Here is a 19,251-nt window from a genome sequence, read left to right on the forward strand (position 1 = left end):
CAATCAAATACATTCAAAATAAACACAGGCCACAAGTGGCGAACTCCAAAATTAAACCAACTTGTGCTGAAAACGTTGTGCCCACCTCTTTAGCTGAGGTTAATAATAATAAATTAAACAAATTAATAAACGACTATGAAATTTTATGATTGTTAGACTGTTGCACTTTTTTTGTGTTGTCAAAATGCTCGTGTTTATATAGGCATATTATTGTGTGTTTGTAAATTTACTACATCTAAGAAATGTGGTCGCAAGTCACTGGGATTGTTGTTGTTGTTGTTTGTGTGTGTGTGTGTGTGTAATTTTGGGATCTATCTAAGGTGGCCTTAGGTATGAATTGCAGGTGTGTTATTTAACCAGCAGAGGGCTTCGTGCGCTGATGTGAATATTCTGGTCAACTGTATTAAATCACTCGTCAACAGAAAATCTCCTCACAGGTCACTTCAGAAATGTTTTGACAAAAGGTAGATTTTTTAATGCCTGACCACCAGTGACTAGTTCTATAATAGGCCACACAAATTGTTACAGATGCACAAAATGCTATTTTAATTCCCTCAACGCGACATCCTGAGATTGAAAACTGTTTAATAAATGTGTTGTTTTTATTTTGTAACAGTTTTTTAAACAAAACAGCGTGCATCCAGCATCTAGAGTTAACGAGTTAACGGTCAGGGAGGTCATTGTTTACGCGCCTCTAAAGCAAATATCCGCTACACGATGGAAAAACACGATGTCGTTCATTCGCCGAGAGCCTTTTTGAAGTTTACTTGGAAGCAAAGGGGCGGGGAGGGGATTCAGCAAACAGCGGCATTCCTGACACTGAGCGAGAGAAAGTGGTCGCGAGACACTTTTATTTCTCTTAAAAAACCCCACTGTCACTGTCTTTCAGTTGCGCTCTCGTGCGTGTACCGATCAACGCACGTCTTCACGTGCTTTGCTTCCTTCCAAGTTTCGGACACGGTGAAACATCCGGAGTTTTGCTCTCCGCTACTGCCGGGAGAAACTCAGACTGTCTGCTGGGAGTCATTTCCGTTGCGAACATGTAGCTACAAATATGTACAATATGGATTTCAGGAGGACAAAGCTGGGCAGGTATATTTCATCTCTAAGCATAACGATATACAATTGTTGTTATAAATGTAAAATTGAGTTTTACGCTTTTTTATTAAACAACGTGTTGTTATTTATACTTCATCCCGAGTTAATAATAGACTAATAACATTGGAATGAAAAAGTCAAGGCTGCCAATGAGAAAAATAACTGCTAAACAATGAGCCAAAGCAAAAAGCATTGGTGTGAACATGTTTGAAGAAGCCATTGTGTTTATTCATGTGGAAAAGATCTTGAAGTTCTGTCAACTTCCACTTTCCTTTCGTTTCTGCAACTGCATCAACTTGCTTTTGGTGAGGATTTCCTGCAAATCGTCTTTTTCTCTTACACGCAAGACAAAAACAGAGTTGCAATCAACTAACGTTATTCGTTTTAGACAACAGCCTGCATTTAACAACAATTTATGCTGTGATAAACCATGTATTAATTTTGCCATGTATAATTCCTTTATGTGCAGTAAAAATAAGTTTTTACAGCAGTTTCACAGAACTATTTTGGGTTCTCAGAAGAACCTTCCAGATATGGTGTTTAAAACTAAAAGAGAATTTTAATTATACAGTTGAAGTCAGAATTATTACCCCCCCCCTGATTTATTAGCCCCCTGTTTATTTTCCCCCAATTTCTGAATAACAGAGATTTTTTCAACACATTTCTACACATAATAGTTTTAACAACTCATTTCTAATAACTGATGTATTTTATCTTTGTCATGATGACAGTAAATAATATTTGACTAGATATTTTTCAAGAAACTTCTATGCAGCTTAAAGTGATATTTAAAGGCTTAACTAGGTTAATTAGGTTAACTAGGCAGGTTAGAGTAATTAGGCAAGTTATTGTATAACGATGTTTTGTTAGGTAGGCTATTGAAAAAAATATATAACTTAAAGGGGCTAATAATTTTGATCTTAAAATTGTTAATTAAAAAATGTAAAACTGTTTTTACTCTAGCCGAAATAAAACAAATAAGACTTTCTTCTTTATCAGACATACTGTGAAAATTTCCTTGCTTTGTTCAACTTTATTCGGGCATTATTTAAAAAAGAAAAAAAAATTAAAGGGGGGCTAATAATTCTGACTTTAACTCTATTTCAAAATTCCACAATAAATGACTTTGTGTGTAAAATAGCCATTCAACGGATGTTAGAGTTTCGTTATCAGGTTCATCAATGCCAATTAAAATTCTAATTTGAATTCTTAAGTGTAAAGTCATAGTAAAATGATCAATCTACAGGTTTAAGAAATGATCTTGTGAATGACATTCATAATTTTCTTTACCCATAAATAGGCCCAGACAGAATATTTGGAATTTCTTTGCTATTTCTGCCGAGAATTTTGTAACAAAAAATCTGCGGATTTACTAAAAACGTACTATATGAAATAAAACTAATTGCTTTTTAATTTTTGTTTAATGTCTACAATGCAAATCCATCTAGATCCATCTAGGACAAAGCACATCTCTCAAGGACAAAAAATGTTACTTTACAAACTTTACTGTAAATAAATCAAATGAACACTTTTATATTAGTCAATGATATTCATTCATTCATTTTCTTTTCAGCTTAAAATAAAATGAAATCAATTTAAAAACTGAATAAATATAAATTTACACACATTTACAAGACTCAAATGATGGGCTAAAAATCTGCGGAAATCTGCAGATTTCTGCCTGTGCAGTTCCATGTGTGCCTACCCATAAATTATCAGGACAATGTAATCAGAATAGTGTTTTGGATAAACAATACAATAAATATTAAAGCTTGTTACATAGTTTTTCAGTAGGACATTTTAAATGTGTTAATAGCTTTGTAAAATGACATATTTAGTCAGTGTCATGTCACATATTTGACAAACATAAGCGGGCTTTGTGTTTGCCTTTTGAGATCTTTGCCCCCAGAGGATGTTGACTAGTTGGGATTACTGCATGTAGAATTGCTATTTTTGCTCCCTGTTTCATCTCTGATCATATAGGTTGGTTCATTGAGGTAAAATAATTTTTAACTAGAATTTAATCAGTTACTATTGTATAATAACAATGCCTAACAGCCTAATTTAATTTATGCCACCACACAAGTCTTATTTTGCATAATGGAACAATGTTTGGGGTGCCCAAATATTTTCTTATGAAGGGCCAAAAAACTTGATTGAGGGTCGTTGGCCAAAGGTAAATATATCAAACTGTAATACAAAGTTTTTATGAATAATTTCCTCGTTTATTTCCACTACTTAACTCATCCATTATATATTTTTTACATTTTAAAGTGAACCTATTAAAATGAAAACATAAGAACTCCATTTATAACATTATGCCGAATACACTAGTCCAGCTGTATCTGCCTTAATTTACAACATTTAATTAAAACATTTAGTTTAAGTTTTTTTTTGTAGCCTAAAAATAAAAGTAACAAATGAAAGGTTACGTTAAATTAGAAATGTGTATTAAAACCATCAACCTTAAACCTCCCCAAAATTCTCCCTCTCTTCTCAGATGGGATGGCAGGCCAAATCAAACCTTTTAAAAGGGCCAACTTTGGCCCGCCGCGCCCTAGTTTGGGCATTTCTGATTTAAAGGGATAGTTCACCTGTATCAAAAAGGGAAATTCTGTATTTTTTCCAGTGCACATGCATTATAATAGTTTGAAGAATACTGGAAACTGGTGGCCATGGATTTCCATAGTTTTTTCCTACTATGGATGTCAAGACCGTTTCCAGCATTCTTCAAAATATCTTCTTATTTTTATCTTCGTTTTATTAAGTTTTATTAATGATTCGAATTAACTTTGCATTAAGTAATAAATGCAATTTGCATCACTCAACCACTGAATGAACAGTGATCAAAAGAAAAACAGAAGGATTTGTGTGAGTTAACTATGAGTTAATGTAAATCTAAATATTTGGGTGAACTATCTCTTTAAATTTAAATGTGGTTAAATGTAATCACTATAACTGTCTCTAAATGGAGGTGTTCTTCTAAACTCTAGACAACTCTCATGTAAGTCATAAACTCTAGCAGTGAGCACCTGATCACTTTCATTTAATCTCCAGAATGATCCCAGAACGCTCCGGCACAGGGTGCTCTTTCAATCTCCTTTCATAAAGCGAAGTACAATGATTTGCACTGTGTAATCCTCATCCCTTGTGACGATTTGGTTGGGATCCTTCTTGTTTCACAGACAAGAGACTCGCTTTGTGGCCATCTGAGTGCATATTTGGTTTTTGGATGAGATATTTTGGCCTCTGTCATGTGCAATTAGCAGTAAATCACTCAGTTAATTGCATGTGCTCAAAAAAGAAGCTGGAGAAGGGATAATGGACAAGGCTTTAAAGTCTGGGTGGACCAAAAGTTGCTGAGACTTTTATTTTAGTTTGTTGATGTACCTCTGGCTAAAACAGAATATCATTTACTCATGGCAAACTAACGGTAAGAGGGGCGTGGTTAAGAATATTGTGGCTGAAGCTATCAAACCGAAGTCAACAGAGAAGGACCACCACTACAAACATAGAAGCAAGTAGTCTGACTTTGATTGAAGACGAAACATCAAATTGTTTGTTAAGCTTACGAATAATTACATATTTGGAATCACCAATAACATTAAGCAACAACTGTCTCATAAGTTTAATTTCTAAACGTACGAATCAAACAAAATCAGCATTTTTTAAGGTCGCATATGGACTCGAAAGAAATGAGATCACGACACCAACCTCATTTATGGCCCTTCCACATACTATCATCTTTGAATAATGATCGTCAGATCGCGCTGCTCTTCTTACGATTACATTTTTATCGATTTTACACATGAGTGGTCACTGCATCTTTACAATTTTCTTTCCAATAAACAAAACAAGATTCACTCCTTAAGCCCTCCAGCGCCCCTGGAAAAACACCCACCCACCCCCAGCAGTGCCAAAGTCCATGCCATCCCACAAATAGCATAGCATCCAAAAACTAACAGAAAAAATATGTATATATAAACATAAGATACACATATCTTCAACACAAACATAAAAAATACAGGGTATATTTACAGGCTATAATATTATAGAAAACAATACACATATACATACATGTATGTATATATAACAGCCCATACATATACAGCTGAACTCAGAATTATTAGCCCTCCTGTTTATTTTTTCCCCAATTTCTGTTTAAAAGAGGGAAGATTTTTTCAACACATTTCTAAACATAAGACTTTTAATAACTCATTTCTAATAATAACTGATTTCTTTTATCTTTGCCGTGATGAAAGAAAATCATATTTGACTAGATACTTGTTTAAGACACTTCTATACAGCTTAAAGTGACATTTAAAGGCTTAACTAGGTTAATTAGGTTAACTAGGTGGGTTAGAGTAACTAGGCAAGTTATTGTAAAACAATGGTTTGATCTGTAGACTATCAAAAAAATAAACAGCTTAAAGGGGCTAATAATTTTGCCTAAAATTAAATACTTCAAATGGTGTTTCAAAAAATGAAAACCTGCTTTTATTGTAGTCAAAATAAAACAAATAAGACTTTCTCCAGAAGAAAAATTATATCAGACATACTGTCAAAATTTCCTTGCTCTGTTAAACATAAATTGGGAACTATTTAAAAAAAAAAATATATATATATATATATCATGTATATCAATATATCAATTCGGACTTTAACTGTACATATCCCGTACACACACCTACACATTTATGTACATATACATCCATAAACACATAGTAATAATAATACATTAACAAAAGTAAATAGAAATCCACACAGACTATCAATGTTTAAAGATTCAGGTTATAGCACATTAATTTCTAGTATCCATGAGTCTTTCATTACGCTGCTCTTCTGAAGTAATCCCAACTTGGTCTTGATGGCGAATCTCCCCCAGAAATGACATCGACTCTTTGTTTACAAATTGATGTGGATTTGAAAGGTCAAACTGTACCTCACGTTCCTTTCATACAGATTACAAAAACAAAAAGTGTAGTTTGTTTATTAAAAAGCACAGACTTCAAGCTTTATTTGGAAATATTTCTCATGTCTGCGAAGCAAGTGAAGAGTTTCACTGTAAAACGAGAAATGTCCATTTTAAAAAATGTTGGTTATATGACATTAGTATTTAAGACATCAACAGTCAAGTTCATTCATAATTTTTATACAATAAACTATTACTTGAGCTCAGTGAAGGCCAGGAACACAATATTTTCAAATCCAGGATATTTTTTATTTAACTTTATGTCCATAAATAGTTCATAAATAAGTCAAAAACCAAGCCAAAACGCAACATATTAATCTTAACATTGTCAAACATTTTAAATTGGTTAAAAAACTAAACATAAATATATGGAATAATATATACAAAGATTGATTAATAGTAATAAGATTCTGAGTTAGATTTGGCCAGAATGTACACAACATAACATAAATTACTTATTATTATTATTATATATATATTTTTAAAAACACTATATCCACCTTAGGCCATATTCTACTACAAATATACCATTAAGAAAAGCTAGTGAATCAATGTTTTGTTTGAGAAGTAAGAGTAAGTTAGTTAGATAAATGACTTGTTGCTTGTTACAGAAAGAAAAAAGTGGAGGGCAGCTCCTTCACACTGCTGCTGAAAACCAAACCTGTATGATCAGAGCGGACGGAGCCACAGTCACAGAGTCCGCGACACAAGCTCGCCTCGCCCTATCATATTTAATGAATTATTTCACTGTAATAATAATAATAACAAAAATAGCTTATTTACTGGTTGTTGTGAAAACGCAAAACCATTATTTTTTCTCCATAACAACATGTGCCCTTTATGTTCAACAACAAGAATTAAGGTGAGGTTTTAGGCTATAAACAATATATGTAGAACCACATGAATAAATCTTCCGATAGGCTACTCTGCTACATGTAAGAAATTATTTAAAAAATACACTTAAAATGACACTTAGAAATGTCGCCTTGCAGACAGTTATCTTGTGATGGGGAGGTGCGCAGGAAAAAAGGTGCTTCCTGGCCTTCCTATTAATTGACATCAGTGGAGACTTGTTCCCTGCTGCATTTGCATATTGTTGACAGACGCAGAAGTATCTTATTCTGGTCCACTTTTGTAGCGTTCTTATACATTTTCGTGATGTTGAAGGCTTCATATTCTATCGCTAAATCAATTAACAAATTCGGAGCACTTCATTGGCGACTCTCTTCCCAGGGGATGCTGAGCTCGTGAAGCTTCCTGAACTTTCTATACCTGTTATATCGCACTTTGTAAAGAAACTGGTCTGGCGGATATCGCGTTTTGTGAAAAATACATTTTGTAGTAGGCCTAAAATGTACATTTTTAAATGTTATTAATGGCAGCAATTCACACATAGATTAAGGTACATCTGAACAGTAATTTCCAATGATAAAATCCAAATGTCAAAAAATGGCATTTATCGCATTTTGCAACCAAACTCTTCAAGTATTCACTGAGATATCAGTGCATTTGTTGACCACAAAAATCTGTCGTAAAAACACGTCTAGTCTGAGCTTCTCCTCTGGAGAAACGTCAGTCTATAGCGATTGATGATTGGCTCCTGTACTAGTAGGTGGGGCTACGTCCTCCATAATGACTGTTATACTTTTCCTCATTCAAAACTATAATGACATGTCTTGAGTATTCTATAGTCTTTGATTGAAGAATATCAAAGCAAACGTTTTTTTAGTGGATTAACTATATAATTGTTCACCTAAAGAATAGCAATGTGTGCTAATTTTGATTTCACACAGACTTTAACTAAACCTCAAACATAAGAGCATTTATGAAATTATTAACTTTAGATACAATATATTCAACAATAAGTGGTTTTAAATGGTTCAGTAGAGCAATGTGGACGAACATTATGCGGCAAAATGCACTTACTGTGCGGTTTGGAAAAATCAGAACTTGAGGTCAGCCTTTGAAATGTTGGAATGCAATCTTTGATGTCATAACTAGTAGGCCCACATTATGCATGAGTACACATCTTGGCTAAACGGTTGTTGGCTTAAACCCAAGACTAGCACTGTGTATCATATTGCCGTGGAGGGTTTGTGAAGGGTAAACGTTCCAATCTCTGAATGTTTTCTTTAGTGACATGTCTCTCAGTGCTCCATCCTCGCAGTGTGACATTATCATATCCTGATCCCGACACTGATCTTTCTCTCTTTACACTCCTACTAAGAATCAAAACCACAAATATCTTAAGAAATTTAAATAAATCATTATTGAAAACACTCTTCTCTCTTTATACATCAGAGACTTTTTAACTTACTGTCTTGAAAAAACTTTGGCTAATTCTTATTGTGCTTATTGTGCTTTACACAGTTAAGTGAGCTTTACAAACCACCCATAGAAGACGCAATCTTTTCCTCTCCATATGCACCTTAAGCATGCATACATTTTGGAAAACATTGTGCAAATCTAAGTGTGCTCCGTACTAGGGCTGCACGATTTTGAAAAAATCAGATATTGCGATATTTTATTTTCTGTAATAAATATTGCAATATGAATGGAGTTTCACAAGAGAGTTTGATGGTATTCTGAGAAGACTAGCAGCAATTAGGTACATAAATTGAATAATCACCTTTTCTAACGTAGTTTTCTCTTATTTCTTGCCCAAATATCTAAAATCCTTAAGTAAAAATAATGTTTTGTTTTTACTGTCAGAAGAAAAGAGTCAAAATTAAGAGTTTTCCTTTGAACAAGCTAAATTATCTGCCAGAGGCGTAAGTGAAATAATCTGGTTTTCGCTTTGAAATGTAGATTTAGACTAGAAACAAGACAAAAATTTTAAGTGAGGAATTTTTTTTTTGCATAAATCATATAAATTCTGTATAAGTACCGTGATTAAATCCAATTCTGTTCAACTATAATTCAGACTCAACATAGAATATCTTTGCGATATGACTATTGCGCATGCGCACAACATGATATCGATGCCAAAATGACATATTGTGCAGCCCTATACACTCTGTATGCTTTGAGAAAATAGTCTTAAAATTAACTTGACATTTTTTAAATGAACTTAGTCATAGTATTTATACACTGCTTCTATATGATGATTTGAAGTTCTTCTTTTATTCTCACTTGTAAGTTATTAAAGTGGCTGATAAATGCGTAAATGTAAATTATAAATGTTAACTGAATGATAAATTCCATGTTAACATCTCATTTAAAGGTCATTTAAGCCCCAGATTATTACATAACTTAGCCCAGGGTTAGCAATTCATGCTGTGCATTCATAAGCTGGTGTCCTCACTGCCCTGTCCTCAAACCCATTACACTTGGCACATGTTGGGTTCATATGAATTCAACTCCATTACGCGTTTTCACTACTCACACTTGTTGCACTCCATCGACCTAGCAAGGTAAACTAAACCAACTGGTATTTAATTGAATGTTCATCAGTTGTTCACCCGGTTGCTTCAAAGGCATCATGTAGTCTTTGTTGCAGCATTGAATAACAGTTGCACTATCAGCAGCAATATCCTTGTTATTAGTGCACTAGTCTATAGCTCAAATACCAATGAGTAGAGTTCAGTTTCCAGCTCTTTTCTGGAGTTGGGACCCAGCCACAATTTATTGTCCTCCCAACACCCATGTGCATCAAAGTCATTCAAATCTAGATTTTCAGATGTTTTGTATGAATCTTTTCAAATTATTGATTCAGTGAATCACTAATTTAACAGGAACCAGCCATTAACTACTGTTTTTTTTTTTTTTTTGGTGTCATATGTATCCATGATTGATCAGATAATATGTTAAACTGAGGTCTCTGTGGTCATAAACAGCCCATGTCTCTTCTCTTAAAGAGTAGGGGTGTAACCCCAGTGTCGTGGCTAAAATCTTTCCATCGGCTCTTATACTAATCATGGCCTCCCAATCTTCCCCACCCACCAAATTGGCTGTATCACTGTCTCCCCAATCCACCAATAGCTTGTGTGTGATGAGCGCACTAGCGCCATTGTCCAGTGGCTGCCGTCGCATCATCCAAGTGGATGCTGCACACTGGTGGAGGTGTCGAGAGACTGTTCATGACTGTGTAGCACTTTGGGTGTATATTAGCCATACATGATAAATGCACATTACATACATTTATTACAAGCACACTGATAACACACTCCGCAAAATATGAGTTCTTGTCATTGAAAAGGAATCCCCTAAAATATTGGGATATCATTTTTTCTTGTCAACATCTCCCACTTTTATTATTTAAGCATTTCTCTCTTATATAAAAATACATTTAAGTGTCCAGTAGTGGCAAAATGACATTGTAACACTGAGCTTCCCAGTTTAGCTCCAGATGTCATTATATAAAAGCAATTCCTTTAATAAAACCCAAGCAGAGACACACCAGGTGCTGAACCCTGGAGTGATGCCAAACACTCATTTAATGAACTCATCCATGATAATGAACAGGGCATCACAGTAAATATTTTCCTTCAATAGACAAAAAACAAATAGCAAGACCTTGATCTAAAAAAGTGACACTAAATACACCCAATATCTGTGATGTTTGGAGGAACACTGTTGTCCATTGATGCATTATAATTGACTATATGACTGTAAATGCAATGTCCGAATTCACACCTGGATTTTTTAAGCATAAGAGCATGCCAATTGCTTAATATAACCGCAAATAAAAATTAAAAAAATGAACAAAAGCAGGTTTCATAAAAGCCTGTGTTAGTGTAGTTCGTTCGGGTGCTCCAGTTTCCCTCACAGTCCAAACCCAGGTAAGAATTCTGGACCAGATTTGGCATAAAGCTGACAAAGCAGGCATTCTTCCGGCACTGGCATACAGCATGTGGGCCAAACATGGCCTGGGTTTGGCAGAGGTGGCACCATCTTTAAGGTGGCACACATGATTTCGGCAAGATTTAAAATGTAGTATTTGGCCCAGATGTTAAATATTGATATGTGGGCCACATAAGTTTGACCCACATTTAAAATACATAAGAATGTTTTGAGTAAAAAAAAAATCTAATAATCAACTCGCCAATCAAAAAAAGCATGCCCATAGTGTGCTTAAAGTGCAATGGATTTATCAGTTTCATTGCAATCGTGATGCACCAAGTTGGCCCAGTTCAGGCCCAGTTATAAGTTATAAAGTTGGCTGAGGCTTGACCGAGATATGCTCCATGTTTGGCCCTTGTCTGAAAGCCAGACTTGGTCTAGTCATGTACCGTAATTCACTGCGGCATGTGGGCCAAGCAAAACCTCACTGTTTGGGCTAGAGATGGCCCAGAGAAATTTTGCTATGTGGGAAGACATAAGGTGTAGGTTAATTAAATAAAACTAAATTGGTCGTTGTGTGTGTGTGTGAATGAGAGTGTATGGGTGTTTCCCAATGTTGGGTTGCAGCTGGAAGGGCATCTGCTGTGTAAAACATATGCTGCATAAGTTGGCGGTTCATTCCACTGTGGTGACCCCTGATTAATAAAGGGACTGAGCCGAAAAGAAAATGAATGAATGAATGTTTCATAAAAGAATGGACATACCATTTGAGCCACCAAATGTTTCAATGGGAAAGGGTTTTTAATAGGACTTAAACTAAAGACTATCTATCAGATTTCTGCCTTAATTACGCTATAATGAAGATATATAATCAGAAAGCAAAGTAAGGTGGTTTCTGGAGCTCGCTGAGGTCGGCTCATTAATTCTGGTTAGGAGTCTAGCCCACTTCCCTGTGTCCTCATGCACATTAATTAAATCACACAGATAAAGAGTGTTTGGAGGAAAATAAAAAAGAAAATCCCAAGCCTCGGGTTGGCATGGAGACTATGACATTATCACTCAATAAATCAGCAGCTCAATGTGAGTGGCAATAAAAGAGCTCATTCCAAACAGGATTAGCTTTAGTCGTTTGGTAGCTACAGATGCTAGGCAACCATGCAGTCCTGGACAATTCCAAAAATCTGATCCGAATGCTTATTAAGTTCTCGAGGTGTCACAAAGAGGGTTACCTAACACTCTTGAACCTGAGAATTACGTGCTGTTTCTTTGTAATGTGTTTCTTATTGTCTAAATTAAGCTCTGAAAGGAAACAAACCTGTTAGGTAGCACTGCTGTGCCTGTGCCATGGGTTGTGTCAGTTAGAGACTATTAAAGTGAGAATTTGGGGTCAGTTTTTCTGTATTCTAAACGAAAGTGAGGCTTCTGGTCAGCATCACCCGCTTCAAATGTTATCACTTGATTGAATGGGCATTATCATTGGTTATCAGATGGTAATAATGTGCCAGTAGGGTCCTTCTGCACCTACTGGAATGCTGAGAAGGCTGTCATCATCCACCCACATGGTTGATCAGCTATACTAATAGAAACTCCAGATCCAGATCTGTTTTTACATTATTGTGATGTTTAGGTTTAGGGTTGGGGTAAACGTTAATAAAATGCAATGAATGGGAAATTTAATAAATAATATAAATCTCGTTAACTTCCGGTCACAACCATATGTGATCTATAGCTGATTAACCATGAGTATGGATGATAACAGCCTTCTGATTGAGTAGTGAGTATGACACTGTAAAAAGCTGATGCATTTACATGTAATTTGTGGATGTGTGTAAACGTAACATTCTGTAGTGCATTTAGTTGGTTAGTTAGGTTAGATTTAGGTTGTGATGTCAGGTGACCTAAATTCAAGTCTAGCCAGCATCTAAGGACAACGTTATTTTGATGTCCAATAACGACATCAAATGACGTTGATATTTGGTTGATTTTAGGTTGTTAGAAAGTAAGCAAAATCTAACATCAAGTCAACATCTTAAAACAACATCATATTGATGTCAAAAATGTCAAATAATAAAAATTGACAAATACTGACTCTTATTAATCAGGTATGGCAACCAAAATCCAACATCTGATAGATGTCACAGTGGTAACGTCCACACAACGTCAAGCTGTAAAATCATAAGACGTTGATATTTGGTTGATTTGAGGTTGGACTTTGAATATTGACGTTGGCCTGAGATTGGGTTTTGACATCAACCTGATTTTCATTTCCTAACAAAATACAACATCCCCATGACGTTGGGGTATAATGTGAATCTGACGTCATGTTGATTTCTTGCACTTTCTTGGTGTTTAAGGCCATTTCTGCCATCATGCTGGAAACATCTGTCATCTTCTATTTAGTGATATGCATCTAAACAGTCTCTCGCCTGTTTCACACCGCAAGCGTCAGCGGCGCGTGAGCAGAGCGTGAGCAGCGCGTTTGTCGAGCAGTAGCAGCACGCAGGCGTTTGCCTTTCACACCAGCTGCGTCTGCAGCGCGCAGTTCTTCGGCAGCTGCTGCTGAGATCAATCTATCTCTGTCTATTCTATCAAGTTACCCATGTCTCTCTATATACAAATACACTTTTTAAACTTTTCATCTGCACCAAGGCCCCACCTATGCTGTTTCGTTAACCTGCAAATATTTATTTTACAAATTTTATAGATCAAATAGTACTGTATGCTTCTAAAGCTAACTTATATGAGAAGTGTCTACAGTCAGAAGACAATCACCTGTGATATCGTGTCATTTGTTTTTTGATTATCAGGTTGCTGTAGACCTAGTTATAATCATATTTATCCAATATAGTTATAATGATATTTATACATGATCAAACTAGTGTTAATTTCTCCGCTTCAGTGATGTCCAGCGGCAGAATAACGCCTGTTTCACACCGCAAGCGTCAGCGGCGCGTGAGCAGAGCGTGAGCAGCGCGTGTGTTTTCGTCGTCCATGTTAACAGATTAGAGCTTTCATACCGCACGCAGCAGCAGCGCGTCAGAGCGAGGCGTGAGCGTTGCCGAAGCAGCAGTGCAGCGATAGTTTCGGCGCTGGGTCTATTTTTGACGCGCTGCTCACGCTCAATTAAAGTGACAGTGCATTGAGAATGACCAAAACACATTGAATGACAGTAAAAACTAACAATTTTACTCAATAAATACGTTAATAATGTCAAATGGTTTATATATAGTCATTCAAATGAACTTAAAACGATTAAAAACGGCAACAAACATTTATTTAGGCCCGAACTACAAAACCAAATGTAAAACTATTTTACTATCAGTTTTGCTTAAGTTGCACACTAGTGTTGTAGGAGAGGGGAAATGGAATATTTACGGGATTTGTAGTCCATAGCGAAGTGTATTGTGGGTAGTGTAGTGCGACACGCATGCTGGATTATGTGAGCTCGCTGTGTTCTGTGCAGCTAGCAGAGCAAGAAAGTTTTAATCGGCTTTGTTTTATGTTCACTCGAATTATTCCTACCGGGAGCTGTTTGCACTGTGAATCTGACAACACAAAAATAAGTAAAAGAATGGCATGCATTGGTTACTTTTGTCCGTCTCATCATCTGCACGAGCATGAATTAACGAGCTGTTATTTTGCCGCTGGACATCACTGAAGCGGAGAAATTAACACTAGTTTGATCATGTATAAATATCATTATAACTATATTGTATAAATATGATTATAACTAGGTCTACAGCAACCTGATAATCAAAAAACAAATGACATGATATCACAGGCGATTGTCTTCTGACTGTAGACAATTCTCATATAAGTTAGCTTTAGAAGCATACAGTACTATTTGATCTATAAAATTTGTAAAATAAACATTTGCAGGTTAATGAAACAGCATAGGAGGGGCCTTGGTACAGATGAAAAGTTTAAAAAGTGTATTTGTATATAGAGGGGTAACTAGATAGAATAGACAGAGATAGGTTGATCTCAGCAGCAGCTGCCGAAGAGCTGCGCGCTGCAGACGCAGTTGGTGTGAAAGGCAAACGCCTGCGTGCTGCTACTGCTCGACATACGCGCTGCTCACGCTCTGCTCACGCGCCGCTGACGCTTGCGGTGTGAAACAGGCGTAACAGCTCGTTAATTCATGCTCGTGCAGATGATGAGACGGACAAAAGTAATTAATGCATGCCATTCTTTTACTTATTTTCGTGTTGTCAGATTCAGAGGGCAATTTGTGCAAACAGCTCCCGGTAGGAATAACTCGAGTGAACATAAAACAAAGCCGATTAAAACTTTCTTCCTCTGCTCCGCTGCACAGAACACAGCGAGCTCACATCATCCAGCATGCGTGTCGAACTACACTACCCACAATACACTTCGCTATGGACTACAATTCCCGTAAATATTCTATTTCCCCTCTCCTACAACACTAGTGTGCAACTGATACTAAAATTGTTTTACATTTGGTTTTGTAGTTCGGACCTAAATAAATGTTTGTTGCCGTTTTAAATCGTTTTAAGTGAATTTGAATGACTATATATAAACCATTTGACATTATTAACGCATTTATTGGGTAAAATTGCTACTTTTTACTGTCATTCAATGTGTTTTGGTCGTTGTCAATGCACTGTCACTTTAATTGAGCGTGAGCAGCGCGTCAAAAATAGACCCAGCGCCGAAACTATCGCTGCACTGCTGCTTCGGCGACGCTCACGCCTCGCTCTGACGCGCTGCTGCTGCGTGCGGTATGAAAGCTCTAATCTGTTAACATGGACGCCGAAAACACACGCGCTGCTCAGCTCTGCTCACGCGCCGCTGACGCTTGCGGTGTGAAACAGGCGTCTGGGTCAATGATTGAAAAATTTCAAACATCTTCTTGGACACTTAATGCTTCCAAATGGTTTGCTGTATTTATAAAGGGCCCATGTCATGAGGTTGTTTGGTATGATGCAATTTACTTTTGATGTGCGATTTGATTGGACAGGAATCACTGATTTTTCTAATCCCCATACACAAAAAAAAATGAGGTTGTGACTACAGGTTAAAGGAAAGTCGTGGAGTAAAAGTTCCGATACAGAACTATAAATACTCAAGGGAAAGTAAAAATACACAATTTTTAAACTACTTATTGAATTACAATTTTTGAGAAATACTACTCATATACAGTAATTTAAGTATTTGTAATTTGCTGCTTTAAACCAATTCTGATGACCACTGTTAACGCCCATTCAATCGAGCGATAGCTTTAAAAATGGCTATAAAGACATACAGAAGTTTTCTATTTCAAGCAATGTAGTTCTTCTGAATTCATCCAAACACTCAAAATATTCATTTCTAAAGATCATAGAAAGAGTTTATTTGCAAAAACAGATCTCTTTATTTTTATTAACTTATGTTAACGGTATGTTTATGTTGTGCATTGAAGAGTAGAGTTGCAAAAAACACAGATGGAAATTATATAACCAGAGTTTCTCTGTCATTTTTTAGATTATTGAAGAAAACATAGCAAAAAAAAAAACACAATTTCTGTATATTTTTAACCAAACTCAGTCCTGGAGGGCCGGTGTCTTGCATAGTTTTGCTCCAACTTTCTTCCACACACCTCCCTGGAAGTTTCTAGTATGCCTAGAAAGAGCTTGATTAGGTTCAGGTGTGTTTAATTGGGGTTGGAACTAAATTATGCAGGACACCGCCCTCCAGGACTGAGTTTGGGACACCCCTGCTTTAAAGTGTTATTTCTTCCTGTTATTGCAAAGCTGGATTTTGGGTACTTTGGTTGCTCTATTTCTATAAACAAACCATTAAGTGAGACTTTTAGCTCAATAAACCACTAAATAGCTGTGTATTAATAGTTAGTAATGTTGTTGTTGGGTTTAGGAATTGGGTAGGATTAGGAATGTAGAATAGGATAACACTTTATAAGTATTACTTTAATAAAAAACAGCCATTGTCTTAATAATTGGCAGCGGATAAGCCAGCTGTCAATATGAGAATTACCATAACTTATGGATTATTTTTAAAAAATGTACTTAAATAAATAAATCTAACCAACCACAGACTTCTGATTCAGAATGACAGTGTAAATGAGTGCAGACATTTTAATGAACAGTATAAATTCAGCTATGCTTCTGACTGAAAACCACATGTATTGCACATGTAAATGTATGTAATATTTTAATGATATAAGTGGGCGGCACGGTTTCTCAGTGGTTAGCACTGTCACCTCACAGCAAGAAGATCGCTGGTTCAAGTCCCAGCTGGGTCAGTTGGCATTTCTGTTTGAAGTTTGCATGTTCTCACCATGTTTGCGTTTCCTCCGGGTGCTCCCGTTTCCCCCACAGTCCAAAGACATGCGCTATAGGTAAATAGAATAAACTAAATTGGTCGTAGTGTATGTGTGTGAATGGGTGTATGGGTGTTTCCCAGTACTGGGTTGCAGCTGAAAGGGCATCCGCTGTGTAAAACATATGCTGGATAAGTTGGTGGTTCATTCCGCTGTGGTGACCCCTGATTGATAAAAAGACTAAGCTGAAGGAAAATGAATGAATAAACGTAAGTTCTCATGTGCAGTACATGTGAAAAATCATGTGGTGTTTCTGCACTAGTAATGAAATTCCAGATAAAGTGCTTCAAAAAATAAATCTAATTTCAAATAGAAAGAATAAAAGCTTCATCATCCTCTCAACATTTAAGCACTTCATTAATAAATAAATGAATTAACATGAATCTTTTTTTAGGTTTATGAACAACCGAGTTCCATCTAGCAAGAGATACCAGCCTACTGAGTATGAGCATGCTGCCAACTGTGCCACACATGGAGTAAGTGGAAATCTACTTCTCATCTCACACAGTGTCAAAGCAGGACAAAACAATATGCTGGAGAAACCTAAATTAGAACATAGCAGTGCATGCGATCGCAAACTGGTTGGGTTGGTGAGGGTCAACATTTAGCATAAAGACATCAAGAGAGGGTGTTTTCAAGGCAAAGGTTTAATGCCATTGTCCTGTGACACAGAAGGATCACCAAGCTTGCAAAAAACCTACAGTGATTGTGTGATGTAATACTGCTTATATACCAGACAAAAATCACTGAACAAACCATTTGATAACAGTCATTGTCTGTCTCATACTGTAATTTGCTTGATTCAGCATTGCTTCTGGTCTTTATATGTACATGTGTTTTTTATGGGCATGTTGTGTACGGCCTTGGCTACGTGATGTTGTTTGGATAACATCCTACTCTCTAATCCCCTCCTCTCAGAGCTGCACATCTGGCACTGCTAGTTCACGAGTTAAAGCACGAGACATCGACCACACACCAAATCCGCTTTGCATCGGTACATTGTCATTTGGTGCATATTGCTGAAAATGCCCAAGAGAATTGCACTTCGGCTTCATTTAAAATTGAAAATTGCACTGAAGTGTTTGTGATTATGTCAGAACTGTTACACTGTAAAAAAAATCAGGGTTCCACACAATTCGTTCATGTTGTACAACACAAATCAATTAAGTTAACTTTATTATTATTATTATTATTATTTTTTTTACAAATGTAAGTTTATTAAGTTTAAAACAATTAATTGTCCCCACGAAAACCTTACAAATTGCGTTTTTTAAACTCATTTTAAATAAGTAGTTTCAACAAGCAGCAAAGGTCCTTTTTTGAGTGTACAAAGGCCTGGAATTGTTGGTTTATTCATTTATTTCTTTAAAAAGGCTTTAAGAAAACCAGTAGGGCTCATAGGATATGTTAATATGATTTGATCAGTCACACATAATGACAGATGGAAAGAGTGTTGGTCAGAAATTGTCAATTTCCCTTTTCCTTATGTAATTAGTATAATCTGATTAGCAAATGGACATACATCATGCAGGGCTGTAGTTGGCCGTTTTGTATTATGTATTATGACACAGTGTTCTAGTAGAGAACAGCTTATTATTATTATCTGAGTCAAGGATGAAAGCAGTTGAGTCAATATCCTTCTGTAGCAATGAAAAGTTCCAAAAGCACGTGAAAACATGGTTTTGGTACCTTGAGGTTAGGGATGTGCAATAAATCGTTTCGGCATCGGTCTCGCAATGTGCGCATCTGCAATAGTCACATAGCAAGATCTGCAATGTTGTTTGGGCACAAAAAGTATGTTTGGAGGTGTAACAAAGATTATCTGAATTTAATTATTTATACAGTTTATGCAAAAAAACATGATGTCTAACTTTACTGTAGTTTTCAAATGGCTGTGCAAATAGTATATAATGCTGTCTTGAGCATTTTCAGGAAGTGTCACCAAAATCTGACTTTTTTTTTGCATTGGAAAAAAATGTAGAGAGTAAACTGTCGTAATGAAAACATGACAAAGCCATTTGACTTATTCATAAACAATGGTGTCAGGACTTTTCATCTT

General features: G+C 36.2%; 1 protein-coding gene across 6 annotated transcripts in view; it reads left to right on the plus strand.

Annotated features, from left to right (window-relative positions):
- The first annotated feature begins 802 nt into the window (after positions 1-802).
- mmd2a (monocyte to macrophage differentiation-associated 2a) overlaps positions 803-19,251 on the plus strand; it is a 37,010-nt gene continuing 18,561 nt past the window's right edge. For 5 of the 6 annotated variants that reach the window (XM_087242807.1, XM_087242806.1, XM_087242808.1 and 2 more), the window contains exons 1-2: positions 803-1,092; positions 17,587-17,668. In XM_087242807.1, the coding sequence (XP_087098933.1) occupies positions 1,055-1,092; positions 17,587-17,668 (120 nt within the window). In that variant the 5' untranslated portion in view covers positions 803-1,054. 6 annotated transcript variants of the gene reach the window in all.

The sequence above is a fragment of the Danio rerio genome, chromosome 3 (genome assembly GCF_052040795.2).
Source record: "Danio rerio strain M-AB ecotype USA chromosome 3, GRCz13ab, whole genome shotgun sequence".
Lineage (NCBI taxonomy): Eukaryota > Metazoa > Chordata > Actinopteri > Cypriniformes > Danionidae > Danio > Danio rerio.